We start from the raw sequence: 25628 nt of genomic DNA on the forward strand, positions 1-25628 counted from the left end.
AATCATTAAAAGTGAGAATCTGTATAGATAGACATGGAAGGATATTGTGTAAAAAAACACAAAATGCAATAGAGCATGAATAATAAGATTCCATTTAAAATTTTTTTAATGTATATACATATGCTTATATTAATGTTTTCAGTGTGTTATTATAAAGAAAAGATGTGCTGAAGGATAGATACCAAAGAAGTGACAGTAGTTAACTCTGAAGAGGGAGATTGAGAAAGGGTACTTTTGTGTTTTGATTTCTGTAGTTAAGAGTTGTCTGACTTTTGTTCAGTGAGTGTGGGCTACAATTTTTTTTTTTTTACTTAAGCAATGCTATCTGTACAGACATTTCTCTTTCAGTTTGAGTTATCTCTGAGTCTGCGTCACTTTTCAGCTAAAGACCATTTGGTCGTATGTTCATTGATAAGTGCTTGGAGTATAGGTTCAGCTACGTGTAAAGGCAAGAACCTGAGTAACTGTGACTTAAGCAAAGTTGAAGTTTGTTTCTCTCTCAAGTAACAGTTCAGAGGTAATTTACCACCTCTTCAGAGTCACAGGTGCCCAGGTTTCAATCTTGTTTTTCTGTTGTCCTCAATGTACAGCTTCCAAATAAGATCAATCAGGGCTGCTTAGGCTCTGGCCATCACAGCTGCAGAGAACATTCTCCTCTGTGTTAACTATGTGACTGGGAAGTTGGTCACATCATTTTCTCTCACATCTCAGTGGTCAGAAATGAGACACGTGACTACACCTATCTGCGAGAGAACCTAACAACTACCTAATCCAAGTTTCTTTTACCATATAACAGGGGTTCTCAATTTTATCACTGTTGGCGTTTGGGACTGGCTAACTCTTTGTTGTGGGAACTCTCCAGTGCGTTGTAGGACCAGTATCCCTGGTCTCTATCCAATAGATGTCAGTAACACTCCCTAGTTGTGACAGCTAAAATCGTCTCCAGACACTGTTCCATGTCTTCTGGAGGACGAAAATCAACCCTTACTGAGAAAAACTTCTAAACAAGAGGGGTGAATGGATACTGGGGACAGCTAGCAACATCTGCCATAAGCATTGTGTTGTTTCCCCACAAACAGTGCTTAGCGCTGATGTAATAGCTTCTCTTTAAAATTGACACCCCCCCTTACCAGGAAATATAATACTCGAGACCCGAGGTGTTTCTGATTCTAGGAGGATGAAAATCCAATCCTTTGTTATTTTTATTTATTGAACCTAAATTTGTATTTGCATCAAGTAAATACTGTTTTTGTTTGAATATACAAACAAGTGAAGCTTGTTTCCCGAGTGTTCAGTGTAGCATTGAGGGTACTTGCATTGTGTCACATTTATGATGAATATCTCAGTCTACACTGTAATATTTCTGAAAGACTAATATAGCAGCATTCATAATGCCATTCTGTCCTAAATCAAAAATTTCATCTACAGTTGATGGCATGTCTCTTTTAAGGGCAATTAAGTGTGCATAATTTGCCACTGCTGAACACCTTGAGTATAGTATTTTTCTGTTAATGAGAAATGTTTGCTTAATATGCTTTTCCATTCCAGTGAGAGTATGTGCTTCACTGCCAATCATATAAATGAGGGGAAGATCATTTACAAGAGAACACGAAATTAAGTGCTCTTTGTTCTGCCTTTTCTAGCATATTTAGAGAATCGAACCTTTCTTCAAACAGGTGAATACACTGGGATCTTGTTATAACGGCTGCTTAGCAATAAGGAAAAATTACACAGAAAGTGCATCTGTCTTGGGCTTCTTCCAAAGTTGTTGAGTGCCTAATGTGTCAGAATGACCTTGTTATAAGGCAATTTCACCACGTAGAAGGTCCATGCAGGCACAGCAGAGGACATCATTATAATGGTGCTCCAGCATTCTTGTTTTTGAAAATGTCAATGACTGCAGAAATTATATCAGAAAAGTAGTTGCCAGCCATGAAAGTAACAGTACACCCAAAGTATGAAACCACTCGTACTGGGAGAGGAGAGTAGTCGTGTCTAGCTGCTGGGCCAGCAGACACTGTGTGCAGAGACTAATGGAGAGCTGGACCTGGAAGACTCAACGGGGAGCAAAGGAAGATGGGGACAACATTGAAGACGGGAATCGGCGTGGGTTGAGACCAGGAATCACATAGCAAGTTAGCAGGAAAATTCGATTGAAGATGTAGATTTGTGCAAAGACTGTCAAGACTGTGTTGTGCAGCCTAAACAGCAAGTTGTCCACCGGAATTTGTGTTCCCTCTTCCATAGCAAAGCAGGACCTGGAAAGCAGCAGCAAAGCCAGCTCTTCTTGTGTCTTGGTGAGGCCATGTGGTTCATCCTTGCTAATCAACTACGAGTGGCTCATTATCTTGGGGCTTCCCTGGTGGCTCAGTGGTAAAGAATCCGCCTGCCAAACAGGAGACTTGGGTTTGATCCCTGAGTTGGGAAGATCCCCTGGAGAAGGAAATGACAACCCACTCCAGTATTCTTGCCTAGGAGATCCCATGGACAGAGAAGGCTGGCAGGCTACAGTCCATGGGGTCGCAAAGAGTTGAGCATTACTTTTAGTGACTCCACAACGACAAAGTGTGCATGTGTGCACACTCACTCATGTCCAACTCTTTGTGGCCCCTGGACTGTAGCCCGCCAGGCTGCTCTGTTCTTGGGATTTCCCAGGCAAGAATACTGGAGTGGGTTGCCATTTCCTCCCCCAGGGGTTCTTCCCAACCCAGGGATCGAACTCAGGTCTCCTGCTTGGCGGGCGGATTCTTTTCCACTGAGCCACCTGGGAAACCCATCTTTAGCTAGAGGATCTGATAATAAATGGATGGCAGACTCCAGTTAGATCATTTGAAGGGAGTTTAAGAAAGGCACTGTTTGCCAAGATGCAGGAGTGAGTAAGGAAACTACAAGGGATAGTGTAGTATCATAAGGCCCATGTCTACCCTGTAAGCTCTCTTAGGCCTGAGAGAAGGGTACAGTTTCTAGGAGTTAGAATAGGAGCCATATGGAGAGGTCCACAAGAAAGGAGAGGAGCCATAACCTTCAGAAGGACATACCAGTCTGAGTCAAACCCTGACATCACTCTCCAGCCTCTCCAATATTCTGTGGAAGCATCCATTGGCCAAACCCAATTAGAAGCCAGAAGGGTAGGAAGTGCTTTAATGAAGAAAGGCTGAGGAGCAGACCTGGGGTAAATATCCTGCACGATGACCTCTGGCAAAGGTAGTCAGAAGTGGAGAGTGGGTGTTCCTGCACCATTCCTGCTTCTCCTGTCAGCCAGCTGCAGGATTTGGAGACCCTAGGGGAGGACAGGGCCATAAGAATGCAGGATGCCACTCAACAGAGGGAAGCAGAGCCCCAGTAAGGGACATACCCAGTAGACTGTGCCTGACTGAGAAATCAACTTGTGTTGAATGAAGACACCAGATTTCAGGGGTGTGTTTGCTTGTTTGTTTGTTTTACTGACATTAGCATCTGGGAGTTTATGTATTTTGCAATTAGCACTAGTAGGAATTAGATTGTAGAAAATTTGAAGACCAAACAAGGAATCGAGGTCCACTTCTACACATAGTGGGGGGAAAAGATGAAGGTTTTTATGCTGGGGGTGATAATAAAAACAAAACAAAAAGCTCGAGAATGATGACTCTGACTGTCTTACGACAAATGGAAAGGAACACAGTGAGAAACCAATTGATGCCACTGACCATAACCTCACTTTTAAAAAAATCAGTTGCTTACTTACTCACTTATTTCTGACTGTGCTGGGTCTTGTCGCTGCACAGACTTTTCTCTAGTTGCGGAGCGTAGGGGCTACTCTCTAGTTGTGGTGCTCGGGCTTCTCATTTCAGTGACTTCTCTTGTTGCAGACGGAGCACAGGCTCTAGAGCCCATGGGCTTCAGTAGCTGTGGCACCTTGACTCATACGTTGCAGCTCCTGCGCTCCAGAGCACGGGATCAATAGTTGTGGTGCACAGACCTAGTTGCTCTGTGGCATGTGGGATCCTCTCAGGTCAGGGAACAAGTCGTGTCTCCTGCATTGGCAGGCAGATTCTTAGATTCTTTACCACTGAGCCACCAGGGAAACCGCCCACCCCCCCACATTTTATCAGCAGGATCTGTGAATTAGTTGAGGATACTACAGGCTGAAAGGGTGCAAGACTTTTTAATTACATTGCAAGGTCGGGTGCCAGTCCACCATAAGGAACTTGGGGAAGGAAGTGGTCTAAGACCAGTTCAGTAATCCCCACAGTCTGTGAAAGAGCTTAGCTGGCCCACGCGAAATGCAGAGACTGGAAAAGGGATTTTGGAATGATTGTTGATATGTCATGAGTTACTCTCACAGTGGGGCAGGTATTAGGGGAGGGTTGGCCTGTCATCTTAGGCCTGAGTGCAGGGGGCTTCGGTGAGACCCCTATGCATGTGATACAACCCCTGCAGCCTGGAGGATGCCGTGGACTGTAGTATTTTCTGGGAAATTCAAAGAACAAGAGAATTGTTGGTCAGCTGCTCTGATGGTAGCGAAGCTAAGAGAGGGTTCTTAGGGAGGGTGGGGGACTGTTTGTTGATTCCCATGGTTTCAGGATAAGTGATATGTGACCAGTTGAGGGCACTGAACTACAGATAAAGCTGCTGTGTGGTCATCACTGAGCCTGTTCAAGTAAGGCCCTGGAGGAACAATGTGGACCTAGCAGCCAGAGGAGATGAGTTCTTCCCCTAAAGGGGAAATGCAGCTGTCATTTGGAGGGTGATTGTCGATCCTATGAAAGCAACCCACAATAGAGAGAGAGCTACATATATACCCGGTGAGCCTTGAATGCCTGGGGCATCTTAGAACTGTACCCGTCTCCTCAAGTAAGACCTTTTCTGCTTCCTCTGGCAATCAGTCAGAATAGAGAAAAAGCTCCCCACTACCTTCCCCACTGCTGGTGACCAGCTTATGCCAGGGCAGGTGGGGGAAGGGGAGATGGTTACTAACAGTATACTTAAGGCTTTTATTAATGAGTGGGCTAGACATACCAGGTATCTGCATGAGACCATTTTTTACTAATCTGTGAATATATATGAACAGAGGACAGACTATTTTATTCTGGGAGTCACCAGAGGGGTCATAGACTTGCCTGAAATTTCATCCTTAGGGCAAGGGAGGACCTGACCCCAGAATAAATTTAGGGGGACAGTGGATGACAAAATTGATTATGATTACACTTCATAAGAGTATGGGCTTCCCTGGTAGCTCAGACAGTAAAGAATCCACCTGCAATGCAGGGGACCTGGGTTTGATCCTGGGTTGGGAAGATCATCTGGAGGAGGGCATGGCAACCCATTCCAGTATTCTTGCCTGGAGAATCCCCATGGACAGAGGAGCCTGGCGGGCTGCAGTCCATGGAGTCGCAAAGAGTCAGACACATCTGAGTGACTAAACACACAGCACACAAAGTTATTATGAAGTACTGGTTATTTCCTGTGCTGACTATTGTCATGGGCTTCCCTGGTGGCTCAGCTGGTAAAGAACCTGCCTGCAATGCAGGAGACCCTGGTTTGATTCCTGGGTCAGGAAGATCCACTGGAGAAGGAATAGGCTACCCACTCCAATATTCTTGGGCTTCCCTGGTGGCTCAGCTGGTAACGAGTTTCCCTGCAAGGCGGGAGACCTGGATTCAATCCCTGTGTTGGCAAGATGTCCTGGAGAAGGGAAAGGCTACCAACTGCAGTATTCTGATCTGGAGAGTTCCACAGACTGTACAGTCCATGGGGTCACAGAGAGTGAGACACGACTGAATGACTTTCCCTTTCACTTTCATAACAGTATAATAGTTACATGGGTTTCTAGCATGAAGGCTTTGTCCTAAAGAAAATAAGATTTTAAAAAATGTTGTCACTAAGTCATGTTTGACTTTTTTATAACCCTACAAGGTTCCTCTGTCTATGGTATTTACCAGGCAAGAATGCTTAAGTGGGTTGCCATTTGCTAATCCAGGAGATCTTCCCAGTGCAGGAATCAAACCCATTTTATGCATTGGCAGGTAAATTCTTTACCACTGAGCCACCAGGGAAGAAGCCATTATAAAATAGCAAATCCCAAAGATACCTTTGTCATCATTCAAAATGTATTTATAAACATAGTAAAGATGCTTTCATGGAAGGACATTTCCATTCTTACCTGTAACACAAAATTTAGAAAATCTGAGAAGTACAAGACTTGAAAGTAAGTCACCCAACATCCCACAAGCCAGAGATAATCATACAATTTGATATATTTCCTTCCTGTCTTGCTTTCCTCTGTGGATGTGTATAAAACATTTGCGAGTTTTTCAAATTTTGTTGTATGTATTTTATATCTTGCTTTCTTAATGTAATATTTTTTAAAGTTATAGAACATTTTTAAAAATTTGGTTTAAATAAAGGCATAAATTGACTAGAGTTTATCAAATAATTTTGTCAAATATTCTTGACCTGTACTTGGACTTTTTTTTTTCATAATTTTATTCATTTTTCCCTGTGCTGAATCTTTGTTGCTTGGCAGGCTTTTCTCTACTTGCAGTGAGCAAGGTGGTTGTAGTTCATGGGCTTCAAGTTGCTGTGGCAAGTTGCTCTTCTCTTTCCCAAGGTTATTCATTCAGCCCTTTGGGTTTCAATACCATTTATATGCTGAAAACACTCAAATTTAAAATTTCAGCCCAAACCTTTGTTCTAAGCTCCAGATTTGTACCTTGACATCATTTGGATGTCTCACCGGCATCTCACGTGGAACTCAATCTGCCCCCCAAAATGTGTTCCTCCCTCAGTCTTCCCAACTCAGTAAAGCAACCTCAGTCCTCTCCACTGCTCAAGGAAAACACTAGAAGGCATTCCAGTACTCTTCTCTCCCTCATTTCTAGCTTATGGCAAGTTCTGTTTATTTCCCTTCAAAATATATACAAATTCAACTCTTCTTTCCATCTTCTTGTTCATCACCCTACTCTTAAGACATCCACATCTCAATGTGAACCATGACACATGCATGTGTGCTAAGATGTTTCAATCGTGTCCAACTCTTCATGACCCTTCCCAGGCTCCTCTGCCCCTGGGATTCTCCAGGCAAGAATACTGGAGTGGGTTATCATGCCCTTCTCCAGGGGATCTTCCCGACCCAGCAATCAAACCCATGAACCATGACACTTGCCTCCTAATCACTTTTCCTCATATATTCTCTCTAGTCTGTTCTCCACATGGCAGGCAGAGTGAAGTTTTTCAGGTTAGACTATAACTCTTTCCTTATGGAAACACATCAGATCCTTAGCAGGATCTATGAGGCTCAGCCCTAGATTTAGCTCATCTTTGCAGCCTCCAATTCTGATGCTCTCTTTGATGCTCACCTTAATTTATCTACAGTGATTTGCTTTCAGTTTCTTGAACTGCTATTTCTGTATGCCTGGAAATTGATTCCCCTGACCTCCTAATATAACTTTCAATTCTTTGAGGGCAAGCACTCAGGCCAGGTCATTTCTGTATCCCCAGTTTGTAGATGAGTGCCTGGCACGTGATGGGCATACAGCCAGCATCTGTTGATATGACCTGCCAACTGGCTCTCACCTTTCATGTCTCAGACTGTGTATGCTTCCTGTTAGACCTTTCCTAACTCTCCCCCATTCTAAAGTGGATCTCCTCACTTTTGGCCTAATCACATCACCCTGTTATTTGTATCACTGCCTATTATGAATGCTTATCTTTAATATCTCTTTTACTCACTAACCTAGAAACTCTGATGAGAGCAAGAACAGGACCTTTTTTTTTTTTTTTTTTTGATTTATGCTTTCCCCAACATCTAGCATAGTGCTTAGGTCACAGAAAATTCTCAGATCTTTGAGAATGAAGATCTAAATGAATGAACAGCATGTGACTGAATGGAGTTCTAAGGGGAGCTCTTCTCTTTACTTAGGCAACACTGGAAAAAATTCTCAAGTCTATCCTGAAATAGAGGGTAGAATATAGAATCATGGGTCCCCAAAAGACAGCCATGCCCTAATCCCTAGAGCCTGTTATATGGCACTTTATATGGCAAAGGGGACTTTGCAGGTGTGATTAAGTTAAAGATCTTGTGATGGGAAAGTGATCTTGAACTATCCAGATGGGCCCAGTGCAATCACAGAGGTTCTTGTAAGAGAGAGGCTAGAGAGTCAGAGCGGAAAAGGCAATGGCATCCCACTCCAGTACTCTTGCCTGGACAAACCCATGGACGGAGGAGCCTGGTAGGCTGCAGTCTATGGGGTCGCTAGGAGTCGGACACACTGAGCGACTTCACTTTCACTTTTCACTTTCACGCATTGGAGAAGGAAATGACAACCCACTCCAGTGTTCTTGCCTGGAGAATCCCAAGGATTGGGGAGCCTGGTGGGCTGCCATCTCTGGGGTCGCACAGAGTCGGACACGACTGAAGCGACTTAGCAGCAGCAGCAGAGAGTCAGAGTCAGAGGAAGAGATTAAGACAAAAGCAGAGGGGAAACAGAGAGAGATTAAGAGAGATTTGAAGATGCTGCTCTTATGAAGATGGAGGGGACCACAAGGCAAGGAAGAAGGGACAGAGCCCTCCCAACACCTTGATTTTAGGACTTCTGATCTCCTAAACTGTGAGATAATACATTGTGTTGTTGAAAGACATGAAGTTTGTGGTCATTTATACAGCAGCAGTAGAAAACCAAATCAAGGAGGGACTGGAGAAATGGGTTGAGGAACCCATAGCAAGAGTTGGTCCCACCTCCTTTCAGAAGACATTCCGCTTGCCTGTCAACAAACTATCCCATTTCCATAGTCCTACAGTCAGTTTTGTGAAATCTGTCCTTTTTTTCTTAATTCTCTCATTGGGACAAATAAGAAATCTCTGCTTTCTTTCCTGAGTTCAGGTTCAGAAACAGGAGAGAGAACCCAGAACTGGACTTGAGCTGTGGCAATGAAGGAGAGCGGCAGGGTCTCCCCAGCCAGACAAGGGTTGTTTTCTCTCGTTCTTTAGAGGTGTTGTGCTCAGTCACTTCAGGCATGTCTGATTCTTTGCAACCCCATGGACTGTAACCCACCATGGACTGTAATCCTCTGTCCATGGAATTCTCCAGGCAAGAATACTGGAAGGATGCCCTCCTCCTGAAGATCTTCCCAATTCGCAGGGATAGAACCCAAGTCTTCTGCATCTCCTGCATTACAGGTGGATTTTTTTTTTACTGCTAAGCCATGAGCCATGGGGGACGCCCCCTTTAGAAGTGTTACTGAACCATTTTCTAACGTCCTGGTTTAAGGTGCTTGTCAGTGTACATCTCTGATTTAGAATTAATCTCCACATTTGTGGTTTTGGGAAAATATATCTTGTGAGAAAAAGAGAAAGCATTGGACCTCCTCCTTGGGAAAAATGCACACAGCAGAAAATTTCACATGCAGTTGTTCGGGGTCCATGGACCTGTAAGGTTATCTTGCTCAAAGGATAGAGTGTGTGTTTAGAATCTTTTAAAAAGATGTTTGTTTGTTTGTTAATTTGGCGGTGTCGAGTCTTAGTTGTGGCACACAGGCTCGGTAGTTGTGGCGCATGGGCTTAATTGCCCACAGTATGTGGGATCTTAGTTCCCTAACCAGGGATTGAACCCACGTCCCCTGCATTGCAAGGCGGATTCTTAACCACTGGACCACCAGGAAAGTCCCTAGAATCTTTTATATGTTAGGATGCAGGACTCAGTGTGAGGCTGGGAAGGAGGCTTCCATGTCAAGCTAAGATATTCAGAGTTAATCCTGTGGTGAGGATACTACACACCCGTTAGTTTTCAAGCAAGGTGGTGACAAGATTAGATCTGTACTTAAAAAAAAAATTACCCTGAGATAGTTAGGGACTTTGTGAAGGTCGTGTACACTCTGCTATATTTAAAATGGATAACCAGCAAGGACCTACTATGTAGTACAGGGAACTCTGCTCAGTGTTATGTGGCAGCCTGGGTGGGAGAGGGGTTTAGGAGAGGATGGATACATCTATATGCATGGCTGAGTCCCTTCACTGTTTACCTGAAACTATCACAACATTGTTAAATGGCTATACCCCAATCCAATACAAAATAAAAAGTTTGAACTTTGGGAGAAAAAAATCACTCTGGCATCATGTATATTGTCTATAATCCTATAATTAGGCCATCAGATCACCTGAGGTGGGGAGAAATGTTGACTTGAGATGTTTTAGTACTTGCTTTTAAAACCAGTGATATCAGATTGCATATTAAGTGATCTAATTTCATAGACAATATGCTGTAGAAAGCAGTTTCCTGTAACCAATGTAAAATCATTAAAATCTTACCATTGTCAGGATCATTGCTCCCCTAATAGCAGGTTTGCATGGACGTTTAGTCTCATTGATAGTAATCATCATTATCATCTCTTTGTTCAAGTACTTCTCAGCTTCAGTCAGATCCATCTCCTGCACAGAGAATGGAGGCCGGTAAAGCAGTACACACTGGTAGGACATTGAACTGGTGCCTTGTAGACCAGAGTATCATTCGTGGCGTTATCACATACTTGGCCAAGGGATTTAGGTCAAGTTAATCTCTCGAAGTTTCTTTATAAAATGGGCATTAAAGCCCTACCTACCTACATAACAATTGTGACAATCAAATGCAGTCATTAGAAGGTAGTATTGTAAAAACCATAGCATATTATCTAATACAAGCTGACATTAATTTTCCTTTTAGTATTACCATCATCCCTGAACAGATTTGGGTAGTAAAGAGCCATGAATGTAAATATATGCGATTTGCTTTTGTGGTATTAGCTGGTTCTTTCTCCAAATATCACATGCTTTAGAGGTGTTTGTAATATCCATACAATATGTTGCCTCTACTTAGCCCTTGAAAAGTCCTGAATTAAACGTAGACTCTGTTTGTCTGTATTCTGAAATCTGAACCTATGTGTTTCCGTGACGCTAGTAGTAAAGAATCTACCTGTCAATGCAGGGGTTTCAAGGGATGTGAGTTTTGATCCCTGGGTTGGGAAGATCCCCTGGAGGAGGAAATGGCACCCCATTCTATTATTCTTGCCTGGAGAATCCCATGGACAGAGGAGCCTGGTGGTCTACAGTCTATGAGGCTGCAAAGAGTCAGACACCACCGAGCACAGAGGGGAAATAGTTACATATCAATGTGTTTGCTGCTGCTACTGCTGCTAAGTCGCTTCAGTCGTGTCCGACTCTGTGCGACCCCATAGACGGTAGCCCACCAGGCTCCCCCGTCCCTGGGATTCTCCAGGCAAGAACACTGGAGTGGGCTGCCATTTCCTTCTCCAATGCATGAAAGTGAAACGTGAAAGTGAAGTTGCTCAGTGTGTCCTACTCTTAGCGACCCCATGGACTGCAGCCCACCAGGCTCCTCCATCCATGGGATTCTCCAGGCAAGAGTACTGGAGTGGGGTGCCATCAACATGTTTAGAGCATATGCAAAGCCACACAGAAAATTGGATGGACCACGTGTGTGTGTGTTTGAAGCTGCTAACTAATCGAATTTACAAGCAAAGAACTGCTGGTTCTAGAAGAGAAACCTGCAGTACACAGAGCAGGTTCTTAGTCATCATGATTTACTGGTCTGCTAATAAGAAACCCTCCCATTAGCATTTCTAAGTGTTTTTGTAACTTTAAAACACATCTTGCTCAAGAGTGACTGTGTCAGAAAATACTGTTCTTTCTCCCATCTTGGTCCCTGTGCCTAATGTCCAATAGGAAAATGTCAGATGATGCGGCCATTATTGCTGGTGACTTAGAAAACCACATGCCACAGTGTAATCAGACATATCCATGAAATAGTCAGGATGCTTTTTAATTATACCCAATGCATCTATGCTAAAGCATTTAATTTTACACAGAGATAGGGAGGAAGAAACCCTGAGGTAGCCAGAGGTAGCCATCCTCCCCGGCAGCAAAATATCTCCTTTTGTTTGTATCTCCATGTTATTAGTAGTGACTTTAACAGAGATGTTCATACCGGTTTACCAGGTCGTTTACAGGTTTCTTTTAGGCTCACCCATGATTGAGTATGATTAGTAGCAAATAAAATATTTTATCCCTATTTCATCAAAAGGCATGGCTCCCACAGAGCTGCTTCCTTTGCTGAGGTCAGCCAGGCTTAAAAGAGAGCTTCTAACTTTGGTTCTAGACTCATTTTGAAAAAAAGAGACAGGGAAGTGGCATGGGCTTTGCAGGCAGACTCTGCCATGTGCTAACAATGTGAGAGAGGCAGTCATATAACCTTGCTCAGCTTTAAATCCCCCTGTAAAATGGGTGTGATTCTCCCTCTCTTTGGTGTCCTTGAAAGGGTTAAATGAGGTCAGAGATTCTGATGTTAGAGGCAGCACAGTACTTGTTTATAACCTGGATCTGGACTGTGGAGCCAAACTTGCCAGGTACAAGTCCCAGCTCCACCTCTTTGCTAGCCACATGACCTCGCGTAAGTAACTACACCTACTTGAATCAGTAAAATGAGGGGGGTTCAGGATTGGGAACACGTGTACACCCGTGGCGGATTCATGTTGATGTATGGCAAAACCAATACAATATTGTAAAGTAATTAGCCTCTAATTAAAATAAATAAATTTAAATTTAAAAAAATAAGATAATAATAGTACCTACCTCACAGGGTTATTGTGAGGATAGAAGAGTTAATATAACCAAAAGCACTTAGAATAGTGATTGCCTCATAGAGTGTTTTCAGTAAACACTCTTTAAGTATATGCCATAATTATGATTGATTGTGATTATTATTGTTGTTATCCATATGTCAAGTCCCTGGCACAAATAGTTGATAAAAAACATTCACTTTTATTAAGACTTCTCTTATTTCTATCTTCAGAGAACTTGAATTTTAAGGAGCATGAAAAGAAAGTAATAGTATTGTTATAAGTCTGATTTTTTTATTTAAACAGATGTCAGTGAGCTCCTTTCCAAAATCTTATTCCTTCAGGAACTCAAAATTCAATCTTATACCATAGGAGAAAAAAGTTTCTTGATGCTCCTTAGAGCAAGAGCAAATTTTTGAGCCTCACTGCAGACTTTCCGAGTCAGAAATTCTGGAGATGCAATCCATAAGTCACTTTGGTTCTCGTTTTTCAGTGCTTGCTGACATTTTTTTTTTTTAAGATTTGTTCTTTAGAGCAGTTTTAGGTTAACAAAAAACTTGAGGGGAAGATACAGAAATTTCCCATCACCCCCTGTACCCACACATGCACAGCCTGCCCGTTGTCAACATCCCCCACCAGAGTGGTTCACTGTTACAACTGATGAACCTACATGGACACATCATAATCACCCAAGTCCACAGTTTATATTCTAGCTCACTTTTGATGGAGTACATTTTATGGGTTTAGACAAATTCATAATTATGTGTATCCATCATAAAAGTGGACTTGCCAGGTGGCTCAGTGGTAAAGAACCCGCCTGACAATGCAGGAGACTCAAGGGATGTGGGTTCAACAAGAGCTCTTCCTGGGTCAGGAAGAGCCCCTGGAGAAGGAAATGGCAACCCACAACAGTATTCTTGCCTGGAAAAGTCCATGGACAGAGAAGCCTGGTGGGCTATAGTCCATGGAGTCACAAAGAAACACGAAGAAGCGTGCATGACACACCATCATAAAGGAATTGTGCAGAGTGCTTTCCCTGCCCCGAAAATCCTCTGTGCTCTACTTCCCCTCCACAACCCCCAGGCAAGCACTGATCTTCTTACCGTCTCCATAGTTGTGCTTTTGGTCCATTTTAACAAATGACCCAGTGATTCTCAGACTTTCTAACATTTGCAAATACCAGATATAGACTGCTGCAACTTTGACCACCTTCTGTTACTGGGGGTGGGATAAGACTGCTGCTGCTAAGTCGCTTCAGTTGTGTCTGACTCTGTGTGACCCCATAGACGGCAGCCCACCAGGCTCCCCTGTCCCTGGGATTCTCCAGGCAAGAACACTGGAGTGGGTTGCCATTTCCTTCTCCAGTGCATGAAAGTGAAAAGTGAAAGTGAAGATGCTCAGTCGTGTCTGACTCTTAGCGACCCCACGGACCGCAGCCTACTAGGCTCCTCCATTCATGGGATTGTCCAGGCAAGAGCACTGGAGTGGGGTGCCATTGCTTTCTCCAGGATAAGACTGACGGGTGGTTAACAAGGAATTGGGCATTCCATGTTTCACATGCGTTCCAGTCCAAGAAGCACACTAAATGACTGAATTAAGCAGAAATACAGGTTATTTCTGGAAGCAGAGTCAGGGGTGTGGTAAAGGGAAGGAAAAACAGTTTGAGAGTGTGTGCTTCTGTTGATAGACCTGGAATAGAAAGTTTCAGACTGTACGTGTCTTCTGGAAATGCTGATGTCACGTCCTGTGCCATATTGCCCTGTGTGATGGATAGGAGAAGAGAAACCTTTTGAATTTTTATGTGAGGTTAAAATGAGAAAAATTCATTTCAGCCTTCAGAAGTCAGAGCTATCAGTACAAAAGGTCACTGATGCCAACTGGTGGCATTGCTGAGCTCTCAGTGGGAAGATTAAAATAGCAGCTTTTTGTTTTTGAAGCACTAGTTGCACTATTTGGGCTTGACTCTCAGTCTTTTGCCATCTTGCTGCTCTGGGATCGTAAGTAAAAAGGCATATGTAAAGAAGAAAAGCTCCAGGATGTTCTCTTAACTGCACGGAAGGGGATAGATATTATAGTTGTCCTCACACTAAGGCTGGTATAATATTTGCAGTGAAATAAGCAGTGTGATTGAACGATGACTCCATGGGATAGTGAGGGTTACTGATTATATAGTGGAAGTGACTGAGCCGTGTGAATGACCGTGACCATTTCAGGCCCAGTCAGCAAATATTTCCTGGGGACCCAGCCCTGCGCAAGATGTGGTTTGCTTGGGGTTCACCCTTCAGTGACAGGATTATAGAGCTTAGGGAGAGGGACACCAGGCTTAGAGGTGGGGGGTTGGTTGTAAGATAATGGTTTGGTGCCACGTGTACTGTGTTTGTGATGATAAAACAGTGTGCAAGTAGGTTCTGAGAGTCATATGCATGGAGCCAGTATTTGAAACCATTAGGAATGAATGGATGATCGTCTGCATAACTAAGGAAATTTGAGAATCAAGGATCCAACTTTTAGGGACACAGCAATTATAGCAAACAAAATATGAGAATTTAGTGAAGAAATGAGAGACCATCAGAAAAGGTAGACATGGACACAGGACTGTGTTCTATCATAGAAATCAAGAGGATACATTTTTCAAGAAGAGAGATTTTTTTGATGTTAAAAGCATGAAGAAATTTTTTTTAAAAAAGCAGCATCTGGGAAGATAGAGATGGGTCTTGGACTTGCTAAGTGAAAATGTTAACTCAAAAAGAATATTTTATATTAAGCAGGTGATCTTTATTACATTCATTTTAAGGCATGGTTTCTCAGCCTCAGCACTAATATTTGGGGCTTGATAATTTGTTGTTATGAGAAGCTGTCCTGTGCATTGTGGGATGCTGTAACAGCATTCCTGACCTCTACCCACTAGATGCCAGTAGCTCTACCGCCACTGGTTATGACAACTAAAAAATGTCTCCAGTGTCAAATGCCCCTGGCTGAGAACCAGTGATTTAAGTATTTATTTAGTTCCTATTGTCTGAGTGATAATTGCTCTGTTGTGTCGGACTCTATGCAACCAATAGACTGTAACCTGCCAGGCTCTTCTGTCCCAGTGTGTACTATATTAAACATTGCAAGGCATAAAAAAAAAAATGCCACACTTGCATCATTAAGAAGAATGTATTCTGATTTTCCTAAATTAAGTTATTCTATTTTTCCTATTATGTTGGTTAAAACTGTTTATATATACATTCACACATGTGCACACACACAAATATATATGTCATTCCTCTAAGTTAACATTGTCAGTTTAACTGTGTAATAATATTAGAAGAGCAGTAAATTTGAAATATTGAGGTTCCAAAACTCTGTGTTTTATTATAGATCAGTGAAGGAAATTTTGATTATGGACCCTTGCCAAGACTAGTAAGCAATTTTTTAATTAAATTTTATATATTCCAAAGGCTGAAATTATTTTTTACTCTCTCATTTCTTATGAAGCCAAAATACTCTTCCTGATCCATAGGTATGTTACAGAACTTCTGACTTTTTAAAAATGTGACTGTGCCAATTATCCTTTGGTAGAAATTACAATGCTATATGTTGAAAGTTTCTCAGTTCTTAATAAAAGAAAGATGGAAATTTTGGATGGTAATTGACCTTGGGAACATTTACAGGAAAGATAACCACCAAAATCATTTCATGGAAGGAAGGGTCCTTGATGTTTGGAAAGGATTCTCCATCAAAAGAAGCATCCTGTCATCTTTCTAAACCGAGCTTCCTTATTGCTTAGAAACAAGAGAAGAAATCTAACCTCACTCTCCTGTTTTTGCTACTTGTGACATTGAACAAGGTCCCGACTACCGAGGCTAACGCTGAAATCCTTGTTTTCCCTGCAGACTGCATCATCTGCCATCAAAGGTGCTATTCAGCTGGGAATAGGATACACAGTGGGTAATCTCACCTCCAAGCCAGACCGAGATGTTCTCATGCAAGATTTTTATGTGGTGGAAAGTGTGTTCCTGCCCAGGTAAGAACATTGTTTATTGTGATATTTCCATGCTAAGGAACCTTTCCTGTGACATCCCCATATTGAAGACTTTTCTACTGGTACAAGACTTTTCTACCAATGCACGTGTACATTATGTACTGGTGTTCATGTTGGACCTTTGGTGTGCCCAAAAGTAATCCAATTATTACTTTCGGTTGCATTAAATGGCTTGCATTTTTTTTAACATAGCCTGCATTTTTATAGCAGATGGTAGATAGAGTTCATCCTGTGGGTCAGCTGTAATTAATTAGTTGTAATAATGCCTGAAAGACCGTATGGAGAAAGACTTTGAAATTCAGTGGGAAAGGACTAGAGTAATCACAGAGTGATGTCTGCATAGGTTTAGAAAAAGAGGGCACTTGAGACGCAGCAGATGGTGCCAAGTTTTTTCTGTAGCCCTAATTTAAGAAATGAGTTGGGGAATCCGTAATTGGTTCTGCTATCTGAATATTCTCATGTGTTTCCTCTTTTAACTCTCCTCCGGAAAACTTAAGGGAATTCCCCTATTTTGACAGCATATTTGAAAAGACACCCAAGTTACCCATACATGTCACCTCTAACTTTATCATATGCATGCTAATGTGCCAAGTCACTTCAGTCATGTCTGATTCTTTGTGACTTTATGGACTGTAGCCCACCAGGCTCCTCTGTGCATAGGATTTCCCAGGCAAGAATACTGGAGTAGGTTGCTATGTCCTCCTCCAGGGGATCTTCCCAACCCTGGGATCAAACTCACATCTCTTAGTGTCTCCTGTATTGGCAGTTGAGTTTTTTTTTTTTTTTTTTTTTTTAACCACTAGTGCCACCTAGGAAGCCCCATACTGGGGGGGATAAATCAATTAAATAAATCTGAGATGGATGATAGTGATGGTTACACAACAGTGTTAATGGACATAATGCCACATAAGTATATGTTTAAAAATGGGTAAGATGGCAAATTTATATTATGCATGCTATACCAAAATAAAACAAATAATTTAAAAGTCTAATGCTCAGTTAATATAAGAAGAGAAGTACTCACTATTAAATTGGAAATGTCACTACCACTGACAGGACTTTTCAAAGAAAGAAAATAGATACTCAACTTAGGGGTTTGGAAGCAATTATATTGTCTTTGTGGCTACAAGGATTGACTTGTCATTTATTTTAAAGTAAATATTTCTTTCTAAAATAAGCCAATTTTATTATCAATTATTGCTAGGCTTGAGTGAGAATGGTTGGGTAACACTTTTCCTCTCCATGTTTTCATTGTCTTAAAAAATCTTCAGGGAAATGGTTCTTAAATTTATTTCTTTGTCCAGGCATCAACTTCCTAGAAATAAAACCTTTGGATGAGTGTGTCCATGTAGTCACAACAGAGCACATAAATAAAAGAAAGTCAGCTAGAAACCCACACAGCCTCATTCTTTTAAAATTTATCATCTCAGCATTGTTTTTTAAATTATAGTATAATTGCTTTACCAATGTTTTGTTACTTTCTACTGTACAGTAAAGTATATCAGCTATCTGTATACATACTTCCCCTCCCTTGCATCCTCCGCCACCCATCTAGGTCATCACCGAGCACTGAGCTGAGCTTCCTGTGCTCTGCAGTGGGTTCCCGCTAGCTAGCTGTTTCACACATGGTGGTGTATACACGTCAATCCCGGTTTCCCAGTTTGTGCCCCACTTCTCTTCTCTCCGTGTCCACATGTCCATTCTCTGCATCTCTATTCTTGCCCTGCAGATAGGTTCATCTGTGCCTTATTTTGCTTTAAATCCCTTAGCTGAAGAACAAAGTTGGTCTATGAAAGATTAGAAGTTTGCCTTTCTCTGTTTCCCTTGCAGTTATGAGAACTAGTTTTCATGCAGAATATGGACAACCCCAAGACCTAAGATATAATCCTGTCTGTTCATGACACTGTTATTCTCTCTGTAGCTGGAAATTGTCCTTTGTGTTTGTTTTTTAACAGTCTATCATTCAAAAATGTATGTATTAGTCAGGAGGTCATGAGTTTATCTTAATCTTTTGGTATGTTCTGTTAGGCTCAAATTCTATGAAATGTGTTTACAGAATATTCTAATTCTCATGGTCTTCTAGGGCCTCTTCTCAAAACTTTCAACCTTATTTTTTTTGTTTTTGAGGCCTTTTGTGGAAGGATGGCTGGCAGTGAGTTAGGGTACTAGAGCAGTTACAGCAAAGATGGGTGTACAAAGAGCAGGGTGTTCCATCCTGGCTGATCTCTTCTACTCATGCTGTCCAGTCAACAGAGCCAACCGTTGCTGGGCACCAGGAGCAAGCATATGGTCCTCAGGCCTGCAGCATCAGCATCATCTAGCACTTTTTAGACACGCAGGTTCTTGGGCTCCCCCTTCCCAGATCAACAAAATTAGAAACTCTGGGGCTAGGACCCAGGAATCTGTTTAACAATTGCTCCAGGTGATTCTAAGCACATAAAAGTTTGAGAATCACTGAGCTGGCACTTTGCTTCCCATTTTAGAGTAATAGTTGCTCTAATAGATAACGGATTTTGTTCTTAGAGCACATAAAACCCCCAATATTTTTAAATTAATATCTTAAATATAAAAATTATATTTAACAACTGAATTATGCATGACACTGTATGAGATACTATACAAAAAGGAGTGCATAAATAAGGTCTTCATAGACACTTTTAGGGGCTTCCCTGGTGGCTCAGACTGTCAAGAATCTGCCTGCAATGTGGACAATCCAGGTTTGATTCCTGAGTCAGGAAGATCTCCTGGAGAAGGAAATGGCTACCCACTCCAGTAGTCTTGCCTGGAGAATTCCATGGACAGAGGCTACAGTCCATGGGGTCGCAAAGAGTCAGATACAGCTGAGCAACTAACACTGTTTTCAGGCCCTTCTGAGAGTTTTGATTCCTTTTGTTGATGGACAGTTTATCATAAGCACACTGCATTTTTATTATTAAGACAAAATGAGATTTTTTTCTTCAGGAATAGAGAACCAAAGTTGTATCTACCTGGATTTTGCATCTTTAACCTTAACTCTGTATTCCAAGAAAGCAGCAGCAGCCACTGAATGACACGCATGTCCCTGGGGAAGGGAGCACCCAGCTGGCTGATCCTATTGAGAAGAGTCCACTGTCACATTCAAATATATCATTCAGAGTTTGTATAGCTTTTAAATGTCAATGTGACATGAAACATTTGATTCAGACTAAAATTTAAGCGAATACTGTATTGCTTGTTTAAAGAACACACAGTATAAGGAACTCTATTCGGTTTTCTGTGGTGAACTAAATGGGACAGAAATCCAAAAGAGAAGGATTTTATATACATATATGTAATTCACTTTATTCTACAGCCAACACTGACACATCAGTGTAAAGCAACTACTGTCGTTCAGTCAGTCAGTCAGTATGTCCGACTCTTTACAACCCCATGGATTGCACAATGCCAGGCTTCCCTGTCCTTCAGCATCTCCCGGAGCTTGCTTAAACTCATGTCCATTGAGTCAGTGATGCCATCCAACTATCTCGTTCTCTGTCGTCCCCTTCTCCTCGTGCCTCCAATCTTTCCCATCATCAGGGTCTTTTCCAGTGAGTCGGCTCTTCACATCAGGTGGCTTAAATATTGGAGCTTCAGCTTCAGCATCAGTCCCTCCAATGAATATTCAGGATTCATTTCCTTTAGTATTGACTGGTTTAATCTCCTTGCAGTCCATGAGACTCTCAAGAGTCTTCTCCAACACCACAATTCAAAAGCATCAATTCTTCGGCACTCAGTCTTCTTTATGGTCCAACTTGCACATTGACTATATGGACCTTTGTCAGCCAAGTAACATCTCTGCTTTTTAATATTCTGCCTAGGTTTGTCATAGCTTTTCTTCCAAGGAGCAAGCGTCTTTTAACTTCATGGCTGCAGTCACCATCTGCAGTGATTTTGGAGCCCAAGAAAATAAAGTCTCTCACTGTTTCCATTGTTTCCCCATCTGTTTGCCACGAAGTGATGGGACTGGATGCCATGATCTTTATTTGTTGAACGTTGAGTATTAAGCCAGCTTTTTCACTCTCCCATTTCACCTTCATCAAGGGGCTCTTTAGGTTCTGTTCGGTTTCTGTCATAAGGGTGGTGTCATCTGTGTATCTGAGGTTATTGATATTTCTCCCACCAATCTTGATTCCTACTTGTGCTTCATCCAGCCTGGCATTTCATATGATGTACTCTGCATATAAGTTAAATAAACAGGGTGACAATATACAGCCTTGATGTACTCCTTTCCCAATTTTGAACCAGTCCATTGTTCCAGGTCTGGTTCTAACTGTTGCTTCTTGAGCTGCATGCAGGCTTCTCAGGAGGCAGGCAAGGTGGTCTGGTATTCCCATCTCTTTAAGAATTTTCCACAGTTTGTTGTGATCCACACAGTCAAAGCCTTTAGCATAGTCAGAAGTAGATGTTTTTTCTGGAGCAACTATATTCCAATAATAATTGGAAAGATTATTACTCCAATAATAATAATTTAAAAAGAACATATATGCTCCAGATGCATTTACATGAAAACAAGAAACTCACATGGGGTCTTGCCTCAGTTTCCTCATCTGGGCTAAGTTTCTTCTTTGGTTTAGCCAAGGGATTGGTCCCAGTATTTCTCAACAAATGTGCTTTTGACTTTTTTTGGATGAGCTAATTCTTTGTGCAAGACTGAACATTTGTCATCCCCAGGCCATGCCAGTAATATCTCATTATTATAGCGATCAAAACCCTTCCCACAAAGTGATGGATAAATTCAGTTTCTTGATTCTGGTGGTGGTTTCATAGGTATACACATATGTGAGAATTGACAAACTGTACATTTTATTGTATGTCAGTTACAACTCAGTAAAGGGGCCAAATAATGCTCCCTCCCTCCCCGCTTATATTTCTCTATTTGCCTAGGGTGAGAGGCCCTTGTTGCAAGCAGTTGAAACATTCTGAAGTCTCTGGTGGCTCTAAAGTCCAATGCATTTATCTGGGTCATAGAACTAATTGCTTAGGGTGCCTTGAGATGTTTTAATTTACTACTGCTCTGAGACTGCAGAATCTGTTTCCCTTAGCAACGAAGTGCACTGTGTTATTTTTTATTTCTTTATTTTAAAGTGGCTTGAAGTTATTTTTAGATATTATGTATTTGCACCACAGATTATTTCATTTTGTAGATGGAAAAGAGCTCTAGACCTGTTTAAGATTTTAAGGATGATACAAAATTCTTTTTAACTGTCTGTTTCCATTATCTTCCAAAATCACAAAATAGATGAGTAAGAGAACCATGACCATATCTTAATCTTTTGACCCCAAATTCTGTACCACCCAGAACTCAAGGTTGTAGATTTTTCATGTGTAAATGGGATTAGGAAGATAGAGAATGTTTGATCATGTTTCTGCCATGTAAACATGAACCAGAGGTGGCAACAGGAGGCAAAGTTTAAGTACCAACTATGAACTAAGCATAGTCTTATTAATAATATTTGTATGTTCTACAATATTATTGTTATTACTTTTCATCTTTACCATTAAGAAAAATCTAATTTATATATGAAGTAACTAAGGCCCTGAGGTATTAGGTGTCTTAACCCAAAGTGATAAACCAGTAAATGGAAAAGCCAGGATTTGAACTCAGCAGTGGCTGGGTCCACAGTTTTGTTTCTCCCTATACTATGGTGATGAAACACAGGAATGGTATTTCTTTTTGAATTAAAAAAAGAACAAAACTTCTAGAATTATGAAACTAAATCTACCTATCTGGCCCCTTGACAGCCAGCTTGAATCCATCCCTCTGTTCCTCTGTAGGAGATACCATCGCCTTCTCTGGGATGGAAAATATGGATTGAAAGCTGGCAATAAATATATCTTTCCATATTCAAGAATAATTATCTAATCAAAGAATTTGTTAAAAAAAAAAAAAGAAAGAAAAAGAAATCACCTGTATTTTCATCTACTCACTGGAATTTAGCTTGATGTGAAGATCATTGCAGACTGCCCTTAGGTTTGATGGATTTTCTTCTTGGGGATTTATTTGAATCACCAGGTGAAGTGAAAGTCACTCAGTCATGTCCGACTCTTTGTGACTCTGTGGACTGTACTTCCCAGGCCAGAATACTGGAGTGGGTAGCCTTTCCCTTATCCAGGGGATCTTCCCAACACAGGGATTGAATCCAGGTCTCCCACATTGCAGGCAGATTCTTTACCAGCTGAGCTACCAGGGAAGCCCAAGAGTACTGGAGTGGGTAGCCTATCCCTTCTCCAGAGGATCTTCCTGACCCAGGAATCGAACTGGGGTCTCCTGCATTGCAGGCAGATTCTTTACCAACTGAGCTATGATATTATTCTCAATGACAAGCAAACATATATGTCAAAGATGCATATAAGCATTGCCAAATATCAGTGCTACATTTAGGGTTTTGACAGACTAGTCAACCACCTGCATTTCAAGTTTCACTGACATAAACTCATCCAGGAATCCATTTGTACCATGGGTCAGCGCACTACAGCTCATGAGAAAAAGCCGGCCCCATGCTTTTTTTTTTTTTTTAATAAAGTTTAATTGTAGCAGCCACATCTGTTCACTTACATATTGTTTAGGGTTCCTTTTCCACTACAACAGTAGAGTTGAGTAGTTGTAACAAAGACTCTACAAAGTTTGCTAATCCTTGATCTATACCTGTTTTTTTTCCATACAAGGTTTTATATAGATGTGGATAGAACAGAAAGCTACCAGAATATTCTTCTCAGGATTAAATGAGAGGTGTGACTGTTGCTGGTAAAGCCAATAATACAAGGTCCCTTCAAGTCAAAGCATTTCAAATATTTGCTCAGTATTTATGTAGTGGGGATAGATAATGTATAGGGGAAAGATAATTTCCTATCAATAAGGATTATATACCTCTTCCTTTAATTCAAAAGTGAAAAATTTGTTGCATGCACTGAATATTACATAACATTTTCACTTATTTGAAATTGTCTTGTAAACATAATTTTTCAGTGTGCTAATAACTACTTTAGAAGTTTAGCATTTAGGTGATGAACGACGATATCACACGTTCCCAGTAAATGACACCCTGGAATATGTTCTTTAGTTTTGGAATTTAAGCTGTCTTCAGCTACTCACTTTTAAAGACTGGCTGTTAGCTTGTTCGCCTCAAAAGATGGTGCAACCTTGTGTTCCAGAAGGCAGCTCAGGGGTACCCATCATAGATGTGTTCAGCAGAAGGAGGCTGGCACCTGCAGGGAGTGTGTCTTTTGTTTCATTATGTTGGTTTTGTTTTTCCTCCAGGAGAATGGAAAGACACTGCCACTGTCTGATTTGGCAAGAGAGAGAACCAATTTCTATTACCTAGGTTAAATGGTTGTATGTGAAAACTAAGCAGTCTCCACCTTGCCCGAGTGGGCAGAGGCAGTTAGTAATGCCTGACGCTGCTTCTGCATGCCCTGCCGTACACAGGTTCACTCTGAAGACTGGTGCCACCGCTCGTTTGTTCCTGGACTGTGGTGTCACTGGTCCAATTGTATTACACTTAAGTTTTCTTTGTCTCAGTATCACCATCTGTATATTAGGACAACGTCACTTATCCTGCCTCATGGGAGGTGGGATGGTTAAGTTGATGCGTCAACTTGACTGGCTAAGAGATGCCCACATAGCTGAGAAGACGTTTTTTCTGGGTGTGTCTGTGAGGATATTTCTAGAAGAAATTAGCATTTGAATCAGTAGACTGAGTAAAAAAAGATCACCTCACAGTTTGGGTGGGCATCACCCTGAATAGAACAAAAAGGTGGCGAAAGGGCTGATTCACTCCCTACTTGAGATGGGACATCTGCTGATGCTGAAAGCTCAGCTTCTCGGTACACTGGTGGTGAATCAAAACTTGGAGACAAGAGTTTTGGATGAAGTAGAGAAGGATAGCTTTATTGCTTTGCCAGGCAAAGGGGGACACAGTGGGCTAATGCCCTCAAACCATGTGTCCCCACTTGGGGAGGATAGGGAGTTTTATAGTAGTTGTTCAAAGAGGGTGAGATCAGTCCATGGACATTCTTCTAACAGGTTGGTGGGGAAGTAAGTGGGAGTCTGCCTTCAGGTCTAACTGGTCTGGGGTCTTCATGCTTGTGGTCAGCATACCACCATTCATCATTAACTCCTTCCACCTGGAGGGGCCTTCAGTACCTGCAGATTAGCTCGAAGATATTTTTGTGTGTATCCACTGATGGGAAAACAGGCCCTTGCTCCAAGGCTGCTCTTGACTGTTTCTCCCTGGCCTCACATCCTCTCCATTCCTTAGTTAAATACTTGAATCTGCCCATTGGAACTCAGGGAAGATCAGGGAGACTGAATGAAGGCTGTTTCCTATAATCAAAGAAATGGAGGATACAGAAAGGGCTTGTATCCAGGAGCCCCACAGGCCCTAGACATTATCACTGCCCTGGGACATCAGTGTTCCTGATTCTTGGGCCTTCAGACTGAGACTGGAACTTATACCATTGGCTTCCCTGACTCTCAGACCTTTGGTTTTGGTTTGGAATTACACTACCAGCTTTCTTGGGCCCCCAGCTTGCATATGGCAGATCGTTGGATTTCTCAGCCTCCATAACCGCATGAGCCAATTCCTTATAATAAATCTGTCACCTAGGAGTTGCTGACCCACTCGTTTTGCCAGGAGGCCACTAACAGTTACAGTTTGAAATCAAGGAAGCTCACCATATATAAAATGTTGCCTCTAAAACATCAAAGCTCTGGGCCTCAGCTCCAAAACTGAGCCTCTTAAGAGTCCTGGAGATACTAAATCAATTTCACCCCATTGCTGAGCATCAGATCTCTCCACTCAGTGCCACTGAAAATAGCGCTTGGTTATCAGGCTCTGAAACCACACATGCAAAGCAGGGTGTTCACGATACGTACAAATGAGAACCCCTAAATGGCTAATCAAATTCAGCCCACCTGATCCTGCAACATTATTAGGGATGGGGAGCATGGGGATGGGGAGATAATTGGGGTATTTGGGGAGGTTGTACCCTGAAA

General features: G+C 41.9%; 1 protein-coding gene across 8 annotated transcripts in view; it reads left to right on the plus strand.

Annotated features, from left to right (window-relative positions):
- PIP5K1B (phosphatidylinositol-4-phosphate 5-kinase type 1 beta) overlaps nucleotides 1–25628 on the plus strand; it is a 345687-nt gene that overhangs the window by 159242 nt on the left and 160817 nt on the right. For 7 of the 8 annotated variants that reach the window (XM_086415454.1, XM_086415457.1, XM_086415456.1 and 4 more), the window contains one exon: nucleotides 16467–16597. In XM_086415454.1, the coding sequence (XP_086271580.1) occupies nucleotides 16467–16597 (131 nt within the window). Of the gene's footprint in view, nucleotides 1–16464; nucleotides 16598–25628 lie in introns of those variants that run through there. The other variant, XM_086415459.1, reaches the window with a different exon arrangement.

Source organism: Bos grunniens, chromosome 8, assembly GCF_055505025.1.
Source record: "Bos grunniens cultivar Pamir isolate PY7600 chromosome 8, Bosgru_T2T1.0, whole genome shotgun sequence".
In the NCBI taxonomy this organism is placed as follows: Eukaryota; Metazoa; Chordata; class Mammalia; order Artiodactyla; family Bovidae; genus Bos; species Bos grunniens.